The sequence below is a fragment of the Apostichopus japonicus genome, chromosome 2, assembly GCF_037975245.1.
Source record: "Apostichopus japonicus isolate 1M-3 chromosome 2, ASM3797524v1, whole genome shotgun sequence".
In the NCBI taxonomy this organism is placed as follows: domain Eukaryota; kingdom Metazoa; phylum Echinodermata; class Holothuroidea; order Aspidochirotida; family Stichopodidae; genus Apostichopus; species Apostichopus japonicus.
In genome coordinates, this window is record NC_092562.1 from 4,222,361 (window position 1) to 4,240,788 (window position 18,428).

At 38.0% G+C, this 18,428-nt stretch overlaps 3 protein-coding genes and 1 long non-coding RNA gene across 4 annotated transcripts in view; 3 read left to right on the forward strand and 1 right to left on the reverse strand.

The window, feature by feature from the left end:
- The window catches only part of LOC139974904 (ceramide glucosyltransferase-like), a 29,476-nt gene extending 22,673 nt beyond the window's left edge, over window positions 1-6,803 (forward strand). The window contains exons 7-9 of the mRNA XM_071982453.1: window positions 678-764; window positions 1,503-1,692; window positions 2,004-6,803. Coding sequence (XP_071838554.1) covers window positions 678-764; window positions 1,503-1,692; window positions 2,004-2,168 — 442 coding nt within the window. The 3' untranslated portion in view covers window positions 2,169-6,803. The remainder of the gene's footprint in view (window positions 1-677; window positions 765-1,502; window positions 1,693-2,003) is intronic.
- Window positions 6,804-8,068: 1,265 nt separating this feature from the next.
- LOC139974967 (uncharacterized) lies at window positions 8,069-14,230 on the forward strand. Its single transcript, XM_071982539.1, has 5 exons — window positions 8,069-8,388; window positions 10,898-10,993; window positions 11,356-11,565; window positions 12,279-12,471; window positions 13,030-14,230. The coding sequence occupies exons 1-3, from the start codon at window positions 8,189-8,191 to the stop codon at window positions 11,498-11,500; spliced, it is 441 nt and encodes a 146-aa protein (XP_071838640.1). The 5' UTR covers window positions 8,069-8,188; the 3' UTR covers window positions 11,501-11,565; window positions 12,279-12,471; window positions 13,030-14,230.
- A 1,056-nt stretch (window positions 14,231-15,286) lies between these two features.
- The window catches only part of LOC139974883 (DNA repair and recombination protein RAD54-like), a 43,853-nt gene continuing 40,711 nt past the window's right edge, over window positions 15,287-18,428 (forward strand). The window contains exons 1-2 of the mRNA XM_071982399.1: window positions 15,287-15,487; window positions 16,959-17,036. Coding sequence (XP_071838500.1) covers window positions 15,485-15,487; window positions 16,959-17,036 — 81 coding nt within the window. The 5' untranslated portion in view covers window positions 15,287-15,484. The remainder of the gene's footprint in view (window positions 15,488-16,958; window positions 17,037-18,428) is intronic.
- Window positions 15,899-16,944, reverse strand: LOC139974974 (uncharacterized). Its single transcript, XR_011795606.1, has 2 exons — window positions 16,270-16,944; window positions 15,899-16,201 (listed from the first exon to the last, which is right to left on the reverse strand). It is a non-coding gene; the product is annotated as an uncharacterized lncRNA (long non-coding RNA).

Genomic DNA, 18,428 nt, shown 5'->3' on the forward strand with positions numbered 1-18,428 from the left:
TGGGTATAGCATGCGCTAGGAGGTAAGTGCCAGATTACTACATGGGTATAGCATGCGCTAGGAGGTAAGTGCCAGATTACTACATGGGAATAGCATGCGCTAGGAGGTAAGTGCCAGATTACTACATGGGTATAGCATGCGCTAGGAGGTAAGTGCCTATCACAGATTACTACATTGGTATAGCATGCGCTAGGAGGTAAGTGCCAGATTACTACATGGGTATAGCATGCGCTAGGAGGTAAGTGCCTATCACAGATTACTACATGGGTATGGCATGCGCTAGGAGGTAAGTGCCGGATAACTACATGTGTATTGCATACAGAAGGTAAGTGCCTATCACAGAGTACTACATGTGTATCATAGGGCCTAGGAGGTAACTGCCAGGTCTGAGGCAGCCACCACCCCTCCCCCCATTCCCTACCCCTTAGTTCTTACCCAGTCCCATTTAATTAACCTTATTCCATGTGGTTGCCTTTTCCCCGCACAGGATGTTGACTCATTTGGTTTATCGATACAACGAAAATGAAACCTGCTTGTCTTGCAAGATAAAGCAAAACCCTAAGTGCACACTTTAGAATTTGGATGTCAGTTGTGTATGTATTGTAAAAAAAACAACTTGGATATTGTTTAAAGAACACCTTTTAATAGCTTTCATTTTACTCCTTTTTCTTTTCTAGTGGATACGTCACAAGGTTAAGCTCTTTCCCTGCGTTACAGAATGCTGGCTGTCCGTCTCTGTCGTCCTTCCGAAAAAGGATGGTCAGGTAAATGAGCTGTCAATCATTCTGGGGTATTTTTTTTCTCTCTGGTGGTGTCCCCCTCTCATAAATATCTAAAGTTATGTTGCAGGTTTCATTTATTGTCTCTGGAGTCTTACATTCATGATCGGTGGATAATAGCGGTTGAACTCTTATTGAATATGTATGAATATATGCAGCAATAATCATGAATGATTTCATACGCAAACAATACTCACAATACTAGTGATGATGTGACCGGGTATCTGGAAACTGGCCTTCAAAAATGACTTTTCTAACTGATGAAAGTGATACTAGGCCCCCCCCCCCCATGAACATTTCGATCAAATGCATCTGTTTCCCTGTGACATCTGTGTAATGTAAAATTCTACTGTGAACCTATGCAGCAATCTTTCTAAATTTAAGTTTGCAAGGTAATTTGACCCTAGTATGGGAAATAAATGATTGTCGATTTAAAATGGAGTTATCTGTGTTAATTTCGCTTTCACATTTTTCAGTAGGTTTGGGAATATCACAACGATTTCAACAAGTTTGCCGTTGTTGTATATGCTTTACCCACCTGTTGATTGGACGTATCAGTGCAAAAAGAGTACCTGGGAAAATTCCCCCCAAAAAAGTGAAAACTTGGCATCCATACTTTGTTCTTGCTGTTAATCTTTAATTCTTCATATCTAAATTGGTGAAGTCTTTGCTACTTCTTAAAGCACCGTTAACATTTATATTCCTCTGTCTCGTCTTTGTCAGGTGGACGATGGTCCGTGTAGCTACCGTGCCGTCCACGATCATCGCCGAACCGATGACGGAGTGCTTCGTGCTCGGTTTATTTGTATCGTGGGCCATTTCTTATCTTACTTCCTGGGACCCGATTGTTTGTTTTATGGTCCATGTAATACAGTGGTTCATATTGGACTATTTACAACTCAAGGCTTTACAGGTGAGTCCGATAACATTTTGTGAAATTAGTGAGACAGTGTTTGGTTTTCATTTTTAAATCTATTAATTGTCAGTATTCTACAAATGTTGGGAAGCTAAAGATTGTAGCACAAATACAATTTGTCCACTCCCCCAGACAGATTTAATGCTCAGGTGGTTAATATTTCAGTTATATTTATTTGCTTTGATCTACAGTTTGCTCCAAATTTAATCTGCAACCAGATGTGGTCATAAACCCCTCACACATTAGACAAATTCTCGTTTTGTTGGGTTTTACACCTATTAAACCGGGTTTTGAATTTTCCATTTCAGAGGGAGCCATTGAACTTTTCAAAAGTAGACTACACATTGGCGTGGATGTACCGTGAATGTCTCACGCCCTTCTTCTTCCTGGAGGGGCTGTTCAGTCGCACAGTCCGATGGCGGACGGGAACCTTTAAGCTCCACTGGGGCGGCTATCTGGAAGAAGTCCGGTGAAATCAAACCGGTGATGTCTCTTGAAGCGAAGAGTCTCTGTTCTCAGGTCAAGAATCAGGCGCGAGTTCACATCTTGAAAAAAAAACAAATGTTTTCATTTACAGCTAGCTTTTCACAGTATTTCTCGAAAATGCGGAAGTGAAAGCACTGCTTAAGAAGCAGAAGTTGTGAAGTCACTGGGTAACCAGGAAGGTTTTTCGGCCTTAGGCAGAAACGGAATGATTGTGAATATTCTTCGGAGTGACGAGCAAAAAATGATTCACATGAAAGGCTGGGGATGGAGTATTCTCTCCCAGAGCAACCATTGTGTCGGAGTGTGGCTATGCACTCTGGAATGATAAAGAGGAACAGCTTGCCATCCAGGCTATGCTATCGATTTTGTTGTACATCCAAATTGTAGATATTGGTTGAAGAAGTAATGGATAACCCTATTTGAGGTCTGGATTGATATTCTGAACCAGTGATTTTATTGATTGTTGGTCCTCCAATGGTGATGTTCTGCATTTCTCCAAAATGAAATTACTCAAATAAAACTTGCCAGGGTCTGGGGCCGTGGTGGTTCTAAAGTATTGTTTTTTACCAATTTTCCAAAATGTAAGACTTCAACAAACTTGTGGGGTAATATGTTATGTAAAGGACAGAGCTAGCTTTCTGCTTAAATATAACTAGAACCATTTTTATAGAACAAATCACAATCATTTTTTTTTTTGGATAATGGAAGCCCAATATTCCAATATTTTACACACCAAGTATTATAATTATTAATTTTTTTTCCTCGGATTTTTTCATCAAGATTTGTTTTTCCTGAATAGACTTAGGGTTTTTTTTGTTGTTGTATACTTGGTTTTCAGAGGCTGAGTGCAACTTGGTACTTGTTTTACATTTTAAGAAAAAGATGTAATTCACAATGTTTCATTCTTACACCTAGTTGCAATTCCTGTGCTCTTTCTTCCCCCCTCACCCTCCCCTCCCCCACCCACTTCCCCTCTCTCTGTCTTTCTCTCCGTTTTGATTAACTGTTCTTGTGGCAAAGAATGTATTCCAGTCCTTGTTAACCGTTTTCAATCTGTTTGCTTTCAAGAAGATATTTGGCCCCTTTTTTGGTTTTCTGGTTTAAGTGCAAATTGTGGAAAGCAAAGGTGAGGGAGATATAGCATGTATTGTGTAGGGTGAAGATGAAAGTGTGCTACAAAGTGTTTGACTTGTGAGTGGATTAGTCATGAAAATATCATTCTATTTCAGCCAGCACCCTTACTGTGCTACAAGCTATACTCCCGTGGTACACAATGTTGACAGTTTCATTGAGTAGGAAGGCATCAGAATATTCCACAATGCTAGTTGAAAACTGTAATATCAAGTGGTTTTGTATTGCAAACTCTGCATACGGTTTGTTAATACTTGCCAGATAAACCCATCTTTATTCTGATGAAGAGTACAGGGTGGTACTATTATCACCAAATTTAATATTTCCTTGAAACTTTTACTGAGATAGGGACCGAAGCTTTGCTTTATTGTTAGCGTATGCTCAAGTCGCATTTCAACTCTTGTCTCAAAATGGAAAGTGTTTTGGTGAGAAATATTATCTTCCTCAATGAATAAATGATGTGCATGTTATAAAGGGAATACCAAAAGAAATTTACCAGCATAGTTGCCATGGTGATGATATCCAGTCATATTTTGCAACATATATTCATAAAAATTTCATGAAAGTTTGAAAGATTTACTTCTTTTGGCTTACAAGGTATCCATACCATGAGCATGAAGATTTATAGCAAATTTTCTGCCGAATATTCCATTTCAGAGGTGTCGTGTGCAGTTTAAAGGGTATGCTCGTGCAAATTTCATATGGATTTATGTTGCAGTGTAACCATTCCTACCAAGGGATGACTTTGGGTAGACGTTGAGCCTTTCAGCAGGCAAACTAAGTAGAAGAGTGGTAGATCCTGTTATGATTCTAACCCTGTTTAGATTTTTCAAATTATTACCGAGTAAATCGAACCTGTTTCGTAATGACGATATCAGCTTGTGTGTTGGGGTCAATTCAATTAATAAACATTGTTTAATATTAATGGTACTCATAACACTGAGGAAGGATTTAGAGTCAACATTTATGTTGGGGGGTGAGGGGTGAGGGGAGGGCGTGGTACTTCATTTATAATGCCATTGCAAGTGACCAATTAAAGTCCACATAAGTGTCAAGAGTTTTGACATTGTTTTGTATGGTGCTTTCTCAAGAGCTCGTTTTGCGTGTAGTTATCTCTGTAGTCCTTTCCTCGAGCAGTCCTTCACGTCGATGTTGGCAGAATTCATTACGACTTTACGATACTAAAATTCCAACATAATCTTGTTGGTTGGTTTCTCTACAGTCCACTTTCCTTTTCAAACCTGGCAAAGCAAAGTCTCACTTTATGCAAGTTTCAAATTTTGTGGTAGTATTCTACTTGGATGACCATTACCATCTGGTATTAAACTAACACTCCTTTTGGTTTGGTAAAATTATGCAAAACAGCAGCTACTAAGGGGAATATCGTCTAAAAGATGCTGACAGCATCAATTTAACACCTGCAAATTGTTAATGTAATTTTAGTTTGTCAGTCTAGCTTTATATACATATTTATATATTATGGTTAAGTTATCTATTAATATATATAAACAATATATATATGTATGTATATGTATGTATATATATATATATATATATAAACATACTGTGTGTACATGGCTCCAAATTGAGTCATGCAGGAAATCATACTTTTTCATTGAATATGTCTGAAAAGCATTCTTTTAACAAATGCCAGAAGGAAGAGAAACTTTCAAGAAAAAATTGTTTTTTATTGCCATCTGGGCTTTTACATGGATAATTATCTGTGATTTTGTAAATTAATGGATCTTGGTATCCAGTAACCGTAAAATGCTAGATGTACCATTTTGTGTGCTTTCGATTAAAGTTTGTTTTTAATTACAATCCCAAATTACCTTTGACTTTTTCGTATGTACAATTATTATTTGGTGGAAGTTGATTAACAATGTTGAAACAATTTGTGCAATCAGATGTGAAACCAAATTCTTTACTATGAAACTCCATGAAAAAATTAATGAATGACTGGGATTAAGTAAATATTTTGAAAACCTATTTATTTGAACAAGTACTGTATCTTAATCCAGTCAGTAAATGTCAGCAGCCATTGAATCAATGACATATTATGATGTTGAAATTTCTCCATTGCAACAAGATATGGGGATGCATATTTATATATTAAATATGTGACAGTTTTGTTTTCTAACTAATCCTGTTTAATGGGCTGTGTTGGAGAATTTTTTTTATTCTTCATTAACCACAGCAGTGCTCCACTTTACCTCAACAGAAGTAAAATATTGGAAAAAGAAAAAGGAGAAAGAGGAAACTTTCAGAATTTTGTAGCTTTGATCTTAAAGGTCATCAGTATTGCCCCCAAATATGCTAGAATGTTTCAAAATGGTAACCTTTTGCTCAAATGTCAACAAATCATTTAAGTGCCACTGTATAATTAGTTACCCACAATAAGACATCTGATGTTCTATTGTGATACTCCTCAATGGATTTGAATAATTTGGAGGATCAGAACCTCTACTGAGGAAGGTGCTGTTTAAAACTTCTAGCAAATTTAAGCATTTTCAACTTTGTGGCTGGGAGTGATGACCTTTAGAGACGTTGTCTCATCAGCTTTTATCATGCAGTTAGATCGACCATCTTTCATAAATCGTAATTTGCTATGATAGTTCAGCAGTGAGGAATACACGGAACCTGCTCTTTCCTGATTTCCGTGTGCTCACATATGGCCAATAGTTACCAAGCAGTGTCTACATAGACAGAGACTCTGCCCTATTTATACCAGAAAGAAATCTTTGAGCGAGACGATAGAACTGAAAAGGAGCTCATTCAAAGCATTACCGGTAGTGGAGCGCGAGTCTGAACTAAAATTGTATATTTATATCATTCACCAGGTATTCCATATTTTCACTTGATACCTAATGGCCAGTAATTAAGAGATGTCTATATGTTTTATGTGTTCCCTTTGGGTGTGGGGTGTTGTCAACAATCAGACCTCCTACAGATTTACTACGACCCCACCCCCCCCCCACACACAGGAGGGAGGGAAACCCTCATAATTTCAGAGCAATGATTTGTTAATACAGGTATTCATAGAACTTTACAGAATACCTAGTGGGAGAGCCATCCATTGTAATTGGAACAATGCTTGGCTGCTTCTTGTTTCAACTGTTTTATCTTTGGTCTTCTTAACACTAATCAACATATGATATCACTTCCTTTTAACCTTTGATGCTCCGTACAGTGTGGAGCGGAGGTTACGTATTATTAACGTTTGATTAATCCTTGTGATACAGGATATCTAATTTGTGAGGCTGATTGGCTAAAAGTTTTTTCCAATTGCTGATTTTTATTTTTATTCATTTATGGAATCTGGATTCATACTATATAGGGTGTAAAGGATTGGTCAAATGAGAATACTAACAACCTTCTGCCCTCCAAATTGTAAGTTTTTATTACGTTTTACACAATTGAAAATAATGTAGATGACATATTGAATGTATAAAGCATGAAGAATATATCCAATAAAATGTGGAACAAATTGATGTTACCTCTTATGTTTACTTTCTCTCTTGTCTTGAAAGATGGTAACCGTGGATAAGCAGTTCAAAATATTATGGAAGAAGTATTGAATTTTGGAGTAAAAATTACAAAAAAAATCCTAGTACACCTTCAAGGGCGTAGGAACCGGGGGGCTGGGGGGCGCCAGCCCCCCCAGTGAAAAATGTGGGGGGCGGAAGTATCATTCCGCCCCCCCCCTCCGCAAGTCAGAAAACCCCTTTTTCATTTCCAAATGAGAAAAAATTCTCATTTGGAGCACCAAATTGCATTTAAGGCCAAGTGAAAATGCAAAATTCTTTACAAAATGGAGTGGGAGTTGAAATGTGCTATATTGCACCAAATTGCATCTGAGGCCACCTGGAAATGCAAAAAAATTCCAAAGGGGAGGGGGACACCCCCTCCCCTTAGACCCCTCCCCCAGGCCGGCCATCAGTCTTCAGCCCCCCACTCAAAAGTACCTTCCTACGCCACTGTACACCTTCACATGTGAAGAAACTGATCTTGGTGTCACAACTACAGGTTGTAGTGCTTATTCAAAAGTGATTGATCAGGACTTCAGTTCGATGTCAAGGGTCATTCAATTGAATGCTAGCATATAAAAATGGGAGCAATCAGAAGAAAGCTGTACATCTATCCCCATAACTCAGTCCCGGAGTTTAGCAAAAACAATTAGTCAAAATAAAACAAAAACTGTTAGCAAACTGCTTATCCACTAAAGAACCTGTGTAAGAGAATGTGTAAAAGTGAGTGGGCCTGAGGTTTCTGTGTTTGCATTCATGTCCCTCATAGTTTATGTTACTTGTCATTCAGCCTCTTAAGAAGATCCTGCTAGGATCGTAATGTCAGGCACGCTTACTTAAACACAAAACAATTAGTGCATGAACAAGATGGACCATCTTTTCATATGGCACAGTGGATAGGTAGCTGTGGCTGTGGGGTATATATGGAAAGGCATTTCATGAGAATTGTATGTCTACTTAATTGTGGACTATTTCAGTTATCTGAAATTCAAATTGGCTTATTTGAATTATATATAATCAGAGATATATATATATAATTCAATTTGAGATATCTAAATTAGAATTTCAGTTTTCTGAAGTTTTAATTCAGATATCGGGAATTATGCGGTACTCTGAGATACCAGAAATTAATTTCAGATATCTGCGAATAAAATGAAGGCACACTAAACTTGAGATGTATCCAACATTGCCGGTTGGAAGTAAAACGGCTTTCCATACCTATCAAAACCAAAACAAATACTCCTGGCCTAACCTAGATGAGTACCACTACCTAGTACCGGTAAGGGTTTTAAAGACCACGGTATATATTTGCTTGTTTTGGACAATTGCATGAAAAAGAACATTCCAAAATGGAGGGGGAACGAAAGCGTGTTCATAAAGCAACTGCTGGTATGACGGTCGCACAAAAGCTGGAACGAAAACGAGCGTCCAGCAGAAGAAGCAATTTGTGCCGTGTTAGGCTTGGGGAGCACCTGAAAAGATGGAACCGACTTAAACAAGAACACGGCGTAAGCACGGATATTGACATGGCAAAGATACTTTTGGATAGGTGAGAACTGAGATACATATCTATCTGCATTGTCTGGGTCTATATTATCAGTATTCACGTTCAGTACTTCTGTTGCATTATAACGTTTAGTGAATGCCGTTAAGGAGTAATGACATAGGGATATAAACGTACGTACCGTAACGTTTGGCCTAAGTTGCTGCCACTTGCAATCCTGCACAGCAGATTGTGATACAACTACATGGCCATGCCAAGGATAACTGAGTTAGGCCTCCACCTAGTAGTAGTATAGTCAGTAGTGCGAAGTTCGGCATACTGCGAAGTTCGGACACCCTAAGAAATACACGATTTTAAAAAGACAACTGACAGGAAGAGCCAAATTTCACCCAAAAGTACGAAGCTACAGTTATTTTCTCTCCAAAATGGCCCGTGTGCAAGAAATTACTTACATATTAGTCAATAAAATGACGGAGATCTATGAAGTCTGTTATATTACTGAAAAAGCAACTGCGCCACCAATTTTATCACCAGCGCCACACTGTGGGTTGCGTGTCCGAACTTCGCAATACTCTAGCAAAGAAATACCAGTTCCACAATCACGAAGAATCTTCTTGGAAAACAACGTGAAAACAGTTTGCAGGAAAGAAAGTTTGGCCGTACTACTATAGTACTAGTAGCATGGTGACTTCGAAGTTCGGACACTTAAGACTTAAAACACCCCAAAACTAAATCTTCTGGTATAATTCACCAGAAAATATACTTCATATGGTGGGAGAATTGTGTTATAGTACGATACACGGCCAAACTTTCTTTCCTGCAAACTGTTTTCACGTTGTTTTCCAAGAAGATTCTTCGTGATTGTGGAACTGGTATTTCTTTGCTAGAGTATTGCGAAGTTCGGACGCGCAACCCACAGTGTACCTTGGTAGGTACCTTGGGGTGCTTTTGGACAGTACCTTAACTTTCAAAGACCATTTATCTATGATTTGCAAGAAAATATCCTGCCGTCTTGGGATACTTGGGAGGGTTAAGAAGTATCTTCCACACAAATACAGGATTATGGTGTACAATAGTTTGATAAGCCCCCACTTTGATTATGCTGGTTGTACCTGGTCTAACACCTGTGCCAAGTATAAAAAATGTCTGGTATCTCTGCAAGGAAGAGCTGGTCGAATTATTCTAGATCTTCCTAGGACTGCACCTACAGCTGATGTTCTCTCAGCTCTATCCTGGATCCCTATAGAGCAAAGATGGAATTATCACCGTCAGGTTTTTATGCATAAAATCCACATAGCAGCTGCTCCTGACTATCTCTGTGACAAGTATGCCCATGTCTCCTCGAGTGAATCTGCCACAAGAGCTTCTACCTCTGGTGGTTTCTGCCTTCCACATTCCAACACTATTTGGGGGAGACGTCGTCAAACTTGCCATGGGGTTAATCAATGGAATGCACTGCCTCGGCATATTCGTATGTGCAATAACACTGATACCTTTAAAAATAAACTAAAATGTGCAATTAGAAATGGCCTGGCTTTCTGGAATCTTTGAAATCGAATTAGATTTTTATTTTTATATATATATATATATATATATTTTTTTTTATTTTTTTTTATTTTTTATTTTTTATATCTATATCTTCTGTATTTATTTATGTGTTCTTATTGTTATATTTTGTATGTTTTATATGTGCAGGGATCCTGGGGAGAACACTGGTTTACCAGTGACAGGACCCCTGGTTACGAATAAAGTTAATAAAAAAAAAATAATAAAAGTGTGGCGCTGGTGATAAAATTGGTGGCGCAGTTGCTCTTTCAGTAATTATAACAGACTTCATAGATCTTCGTCATTTTGTTGACAAATATGTAAGTAATTTCTTGCACACGGGTCATTTTGGAGAGAAAATAACTGTAGCTTCGTACTTTTTGGTGAAATTTGGCTCTTCCTGTAGTTTTTCATGGTGAAATCGTGTGTTTCTTAGGGGTGTCCGATCTTCGCAATATGCCAAACTTCGCACTACTGACTATACTTAGCAACATATTTCCATTTTGGACGTTCCAAACGAACCAGTACATGGTGAGAATTCTTGTGTACAATTTATCACGTACAAGTTGATTGACTCAGCTCTTACAAGAAGTTGGTACTGATGTGGCAGTCAAAAGTTTTTGTATGACTTAATTTGGGCCTAGCCTAGGCCCTATAGGGATTTGAATTTGTAGGCCTAGAGAATCACATCAGTTTTCCTCAAAAAACAAGATCATTGTTCATGAAGTAAATAGTGAAGAAGAAAATTTCTAATATTTAGTACATAAATGTGTATAGGCTAATCATAAAGTTTAACCCAGTTTCAACAGTGTACAGAACTCATGGTACTACTTTCAGACTAGGCATTTCAACTGCCTGCATTTACAAAGGGTGCCAGCAATGCCCTTAACAACACCAACAGTAAGTTATCTGATTGATAAAATCATAACAGAGTTTGGGATAATATTGAGCTATTCACTTTGCTAGCATATTGAAGGGAACTTCTTTCTCTTCTCTCTCATCTGTACAGTTTTGAAGCAGAGGAGGCAGTTCAAACACAGCCGCTTACTGCTAAGTTGAACACTTCAACCCCTTCCCAGACTGCAACAATTGTCAAGGAGGAACAGTAAGTTGCTACTATAAATATCACATTTGTATTATGTACAGTAGTTCTTCAACTGTGCGTACCAAAAAAGATCTACTTTGCATCTCTTCATGCAAAGTGAGTTGTTGTTCAGTGTCTTGTCTTCCGTGCAAAGTGTTTCTAATGGTATAGGTACCTGAAATAAAAGTTGCAACTATTGAATCCAATGGAATAGATGTCAAGTAATAATTTTCTTTATTTGCCGTCAGCTTTCAGGAAAGGTATATATTAAGATTTAATTGCCCTGGTCGTAGTCTAGGACTTCCTGTGCGGCGTAAACAAGCAGTACTCCTTGTGACTGACTAATGTACTAAGTTTCCATAGTTAACATGTTTATCTTGCAGTGACTATGGGTCAGATGTATCGGACATCAGCACGTTAACTTGCCCGTCACCCGCCTGCAGTCCGTCCTCGTATCCTTCATCTAGTAAAGAAACAAAAGGAGAACCAAGCAGTCCTTCAGTTGTTGCTGTTGTAGACTGTAACTGATAACGTTCCACCACCAATATTTTGGTGGTCTTTGGTAAAAAGTTTCCGCAGTGCATTTTTTCTCGGTGAGTACTTGAGCTACCTTACACGATTGTGTCCTTGAAAATTTTGTTAAAAGAATGGAATCAACAGTGACTCTTACAGTATATTACATTTTACACATGTAGTAAAGATTGTTGAGGGTGCTATAAATCTTGCTGACAACAAAGCAGTAGTATTTGCCGGATATTGAAAGATACACAGATCTGAGACAGGCAAAGGACCAAAGGTTGTAACATGTTTTTAGCCAGCTCACCTTACTCTCCCCGCCTCCCCATCCGTTCTCACGAAGCCTTTGCTTCCTTAGAATTTAGTGAAGTTTTAATCTTCACAAGAGGAAAACATGGCATGTACTGTAAGCCTAGATTTACTAATCGCAATCAATTTGAACTGGCACATTAATTTAGCTTGCAGGATTAAGGGTCCAGGGACAATACATACTGATGAATCATATTGCCTCACTTTAGCATGGCCCTCAGCACTGTGAGGGCCATGGTCCCGGACACTTTCAGGGACATGGCCCACAATAGTTTTCAAACAAGGATTTTCACCTGACCACAGGTGTCATTTTCAGCAACACTGAACATTGTTCTGACCTCTCTGTCCCCCGCCCCCCCTCTTCCCATCCACCCTTTATCAATCCCAAACCATCATTAAGTCCCCCCTGTTTCGTAACTTTCACATTTTTGTTTTAAAATTCCATTCCTCTCATTCAGAGTCCTAAATTTTGTCATTGCAGTGCCAGTTGATGTAGTTCACTTTTTAACTCAGGAAAATGTGGCAGGGAGGACGAAGCTTGCTACAACTGTGCTGGGACAGATGTAAGTAGTCCAGGCTACCTTCAAATGAGGCTCTAGATGTTGCTTGCAAGATTGAATTACCGGCATAACAAAGGGTTAAGATGAAAGCGGAAGATTCTGTGAGCAGCTGTTGTAAGTGTCCTTTTTGTTCCTTTATAGTTGCTGTTTCTTTGTTCTGCATAACTTGTCCTTATTGATTATTAGTTATGTGTTTTTAGAAGAGATTCCATGTACGACTAATACAGGCATTTAAAGAATCTTCAAGTGGTTTCATTGCTGGATGCTAAAATATTTATTGTATTGAAAGTATTTGTATATATTTTGTTGTGGTATCACCCCATTAACGAATGACTTACCCTGAATACTAAGAGTGATTCACCAAAGGAATACATGGTTTAGGTTCAGTTTATGTTTTCAAAATTGTTTTTGGTTTTCTGGATTTTTGCATTTTTGCATTTATAATATATGATATCTGCAATATTTACTCATTTAAGGCAGTGTTACCCAATTAAATGTGCTTTTCTAAGTCATCTAGAGTTGATATCAAGTATCGTGCTTGTCTAAGTCATCTGGAGTTGATATCAAGTATTGTGATTACAAGTCTAAGTCATCTGGAGTTGAAATCAAGTAATGTACTCTGAAAATCATATGATGCTGAGATAAAATCACCTATTTTGTCTTCAAATTTAGATCCACCAGGAGATGTATCTTGGCATGGAGGTAGAGGCATACTTAAATATCCATACCAAGTTCTACCTCTCCAAGCTGTGCTCTGAAGGTTGAAAATGGTCTGGGCTGGAGATTAATCAAGAAAGCTGGTACCTCATTTAATGCATCACCAACAGCTGCTGAATTGATGGTCCCAACATCAGATGTGATGTGATCAAGGATGATACCTTATTGAAATAATCAAAGCTACTCAAAGCTGAGCTCTCCTGACAATCATTCTGAAGAGATGGCATTTAATAGTCCATTGATGTTTGACAAATTTTTCAGTTTTCATGTTATGATGATTAATTTACTTGATGTTATCTGAGATAATACCATCATTTGTGTTCTCGTATATAATATCATAAAGTCTACGACGATGATGAAGTTTAGTTTGTTGGTTTATTTGATTACAGTCCTCCAGACTTTCACGAACTCACACCTCTCTAACCATATCAACAACTCTCTTAGGATTCATGAAATGAATAAATCGTTGATGATATTATTATTATTATTATAATAATAATTGTTATTATAATAATTATTATTATTATTATTATTATTATAATTATTATAATTATAATTGTTATTATAATAATTATTATTATTATTATTATTATTATTATTATTATTATTATTATTATTATTATTATTATTATATGATGCAATGAACCTGCAACCCTTATTTATTGATTTCAGGACTGTAGGTTCATCTCAAATTGTTCCTTAAAGTTTTCATTTAATTTGGGAGAATAGTTTAGGACTTTGAAGGAGGAAAACATCCTTTGGGGTTAGATTAAGAGTTCTGAGGATTACCAGCCAGTTGGATTGTTTTGTATTTTATGTTTGTATTTCTTTGTTATTCTGAAAGTTTATTAATTATAGTTTGATGAATTAATGTTCTATGATTTATATTGTCTTCAATTAAAGTCTCAGTGACCTTGCCCATACTTGAAAGTACTGCTGACATGACCAGAACTTATACAGATAATCTGGTGGCTGAAGATGATTGCTGAACATTTTCTGAATCTTTACACGAAAACCACATCCGAATATCACTGTGTACAGCCAAATTTTTTTAAGTTTTGTGATATTTTTTAAATGCCCCTGGCAAAAACAGCATCGATGATGTCATCAGGGCAAACCAGCCCCAAAATTTTCTGAGCTTTTTCCTTATAATTTGTCAATCATTTATCCACAGAGGAAACAAAATATTTCTTTAAAAGAAATGTTTTGATGAAATTCTTTGCACAGAGAACTTTGACAGCTTTGCAAATATTCAAAATGTATCAGGTTTCAATGATAAATCAACAAGAAGATTATTGTAGCCTAATATAAGTTTTTAAGCATTGGCCAGATGACATTACAGACCCCCTACTGTGATCCAACTTCCTGGAGTAGTTGAAGGTTTAGCAAATTAAAATAGGTTACATTCAAGCAAAACTACTTTGAGTTAGGGGCAGGATATTGGGGTGGGTTTTCAACTTGTGGTGTGAAATATTTTACCCTTTAATATAAGTTTCACATTGTCTGTCACCAGAAAAACCATTCTTGCAATGTATTCTCTTCATAATATAGCTGAATCACCAGTTGCTGTACACATACAGTACATTATGACATGAAAGGAAGCATGACACTCTAAGGAGTGATAGCTCAGTGGTTAACTCTGTAGCCTTTCAATCATAAGGTCCCCGGTTTCAGTCCCTCCAAGATTAATGTATGTCGTCCTGTTACAGAGTTGTTGATAATTTACAATTCATAATCATGGACGTTAAATATGAATCTAAGAGACTGACTTTGGTCAGCTTGCGGCTTTGATCAGCCAACGAGGCTTCTTCGCGAGTTTCTGCTTGCAGGAGGATCTAAATACAAACATTCATACAATACACTCAAACTCAGCACAGTTCCCATCCCAAATAAGTATTTCAAGTTTTCAATGGAAACAAAGGAAAAAGAGATCTATGCTATGATGATGGTTTGCGTGTGTGTGTATGTGAAGACCTTTTCTTGTGAACACAAAAAAAGTAAACAATCGTTTAAATTTATACTTTGCATGTTGTTTCACCTAAGTAATTAAAAGAGTCCTGTTGTTTCCCCCAGTCTTCATAAAAAAGCAAAGCTTTGATGAATTTCATGGTACTTGGCACGTGGATACCTCATTGTGGTTGGAAGAATACTATTTTATGAATTCCGATCAACTTGCTTGTAGCAAACGGCCTGCCATAGAACCGAGTATACCGCGGAGAATACGATTGTTGTTAACGTTCTACAACTAATTGAGCACGACATGTAGTCTATGGCGGAGTTATGTCACTATGCCTTCCCTTGTATCACCCACACTGTTATTTTCACAGTTAAAGCAAATGGACGTTTCCAGTGATCATGTCAACAAAATACAGTAAACCATTTTACCAAGTTTATATCTTCCGACTTCGTTATGGTGAGTTACAACGTCAGTAACTGCTTGGCCTAAACGCGGGTTAGGCCAAAAGTTTAGGCTAGTTAGCCATACGCCCTGGCCTAAGTTACTGTACCTGTGTACGGAAAGTTTCCAACATATTCCATACAGTTGTCAGTAGCCTAGCACTTTGTTAAAGTATTAAAGAACAGCAATACATCGCAGGAATTAATAAGCTAGTACTAGTAAGGGTAGTACGTTAAAATAACGAAGTGTGGAAATTTTGAGGTGGAATTTAAGCCTAAATGTTAGCTTGTAAGTTGTAATAAAGTTCTACTAGGCTATTAGTGTAAGGCTTATTTTAGGTAGTTCGGGAACGGTAAGCCCGGCCTTACACTGATACCGTAGAACTGAGCGTGAAACGTGAAATAATCAGGAAAAGCGGGTACTGCATAATATATGTCTTCTTTTATTGATTCAGGATGAAACTGTAACTTGTAACTTCAGATAATTAAAATATAAAGAGCCCGAGGACTACAGACGAAAATATAAATAACGGAGCCAACTTTTCTACGTCCGTAGACTTCGGATGATAAACTTCAACACCTCGATCAATCTTTAAGAAACACTTAAACCCCTGATTCCAAAATAACAAATTAAGACGCGTTGCACAGGGCACACGCTCTGCCCTTGAACCCGATTGGTGTAAACTTTTAACTCACCCCTTACCAAACTCTTGATTGGTTGAGTGCCAACCTGATATGCAGATGAGCATAGGCAAATGGGCACTCAACCAATTTGAACCAGTTTGGCTGTCTTCCAACCCCGAATCATTTAAAACAAAAGATACGCTTCTAATAGTGCGTGATTTATATCCCGCCACACCACAGCGCAAACCACCAATGCGCGAGCCATGGGTGACGTCATAATGACAATAACTAGAATACGCTTCACAATAACAATAACTAGAATACGCTTCACATTAGTAGTAACTAGTAGTATTGTCGTCACATTATAAATGTAGTTAGCACGTATAGCGCTCTGGAATATTGATTGTTGTTTATGGTTCTGATGCGAGAATGTCGGTTGAAATATCAGAGTGACACAGACATCCAAAGTTTGGGGTTCTATTTCATCTCGGCTCTACAAGCTTACCAAGGCTACCGTTCTAAATTTCAGAGCATTGTTTGTAAACAGTGTCTGATAAGTCTCAAACTACATTCATTGGTTTGATCAGATTAATGAGACAGACTTGGTCATCAATACTTTAGTAAATCTGTTCACCAAACATTGTGGATGATGTATATTTACTATTTTAGTTTACAGGTACTCTGGGAGAGTCTTGCATTTTCCTCTGTGCAAATTAAGGAAAACAAATTACATTGTCTCATTAAAGATCACTTGTGATGTTCCAAAATTTAAGATTTTCGATCATTGATACATACCTATGCATGCAAAAATAAGTTAAAAATTGAGTTGAAATTAGCAATAAAACTGTTCTTTTGTTCAACAGCTACGATGCAGAGCTCCTAGTCAACTAGGAAACAATCAGCACAAAAGGAAGAGGATCTGCCAGGAGAATCAACAACAAGTAAGTCTATGACTTTGTGATCGTTAATACTATAACAACAAGTACAGGGAAGGATTTAGTGTTCAAATTTTGTGTAGCAGTTGTGAATGCTCTAACTTGTGTCTCTTATGAAAAAACAACTACTAAATAATATTTGATTTTTGTAATATATGATTTTTGTAAGATTTGAAGTTTATATAGGGCTTTACACCAGCGATAGGTCTCAAAGCGCTTTACAGACGTTATGTTACCCCTTGTCACAACTTCCGTGAGATAATACAAAATGGCACCCTCTAGCGCCCCCTCTGTTGCGACCCCGGGTTTTTCCTTTGGCCTTCAAAGCCAATAAAAATAAAATTTTAGATAGATTCAGGGAAGTAAACTCAAAGGACCCAAAGACTACTGAGAGGTTTCTGAAAGTTAACAAAAACGATATATTTACAATGATACGATCTCTACTGATTTGTACAAGGATTATTGGTACTAGAAATTTGGAATATTACAGACAGATTTTACAATGTTATACGGCCGTTAAATTTTTAAAAGATTACTTAACTTATCTTACGCGGCGCGTGCCGGCTCTCGGTTCCTTTCGTAGCTGTTCTGACCTCCTTGCGTCACCAACAACGATGTCGGGATTAGGCTCCCTCGTAGGCTGGTATCCCGTGACTTGGTCAGGAGCAAAACCGTTCCCCGCTGGTCCAATTCGACTCAACGTTTGTATCCCAAGGATGGCTTCCTCCTGGGTGAACTCCGAAAACTCTGCCGAAGTCACGCCTGTCCCGGTTAAACGACGCACCAATCTTATAAACAAACAGTCCACCGGTTCCTCCGTCCGTCCCCTCGATTAATCTTTTATCTCAGATGAATTTCTTTTTACAATAGATCGGAAAACTCTGAACTAAACTCCTCATCACCGAAAATATCTCTTCTTATATATAGCCGGGTTTAATCTCCCGAAAGTTCTTTTCCAGGAATCCTGACGGAAAAACATCGAGAATCATCCATGTCTCGAAGATACGACTGATAGTTCAACGTTCATTCGTCGACGATATCCGGTCACCTGCTAAAAATTACTTCCCGTATGTTCTGGAAATTTGTGATCGCTAATACCGAATAGCGCCATCATTTCTCGTAGCTTCCAGAAAAAACGCACAAGTTGTCAGTCACGACGAGTGACCTACTTATCACCCTGACCAGCATATACTGAATACACGTACAATGAATAAAGTCGTTCGTGACACCCCTGGTCAATGATAACCTGTCCCAGAGTCAATCCCTCCAGTCGGCAGCAGTTATATACCACGCCCAATGACAAGTTACCTCCCAGGTACCCATTTAACCCCCGGGTGGAGAGAGGCAAGTGAGATAAAGCATCTTGCCCAAGGACACAACGTAATGAACTAGGCATGA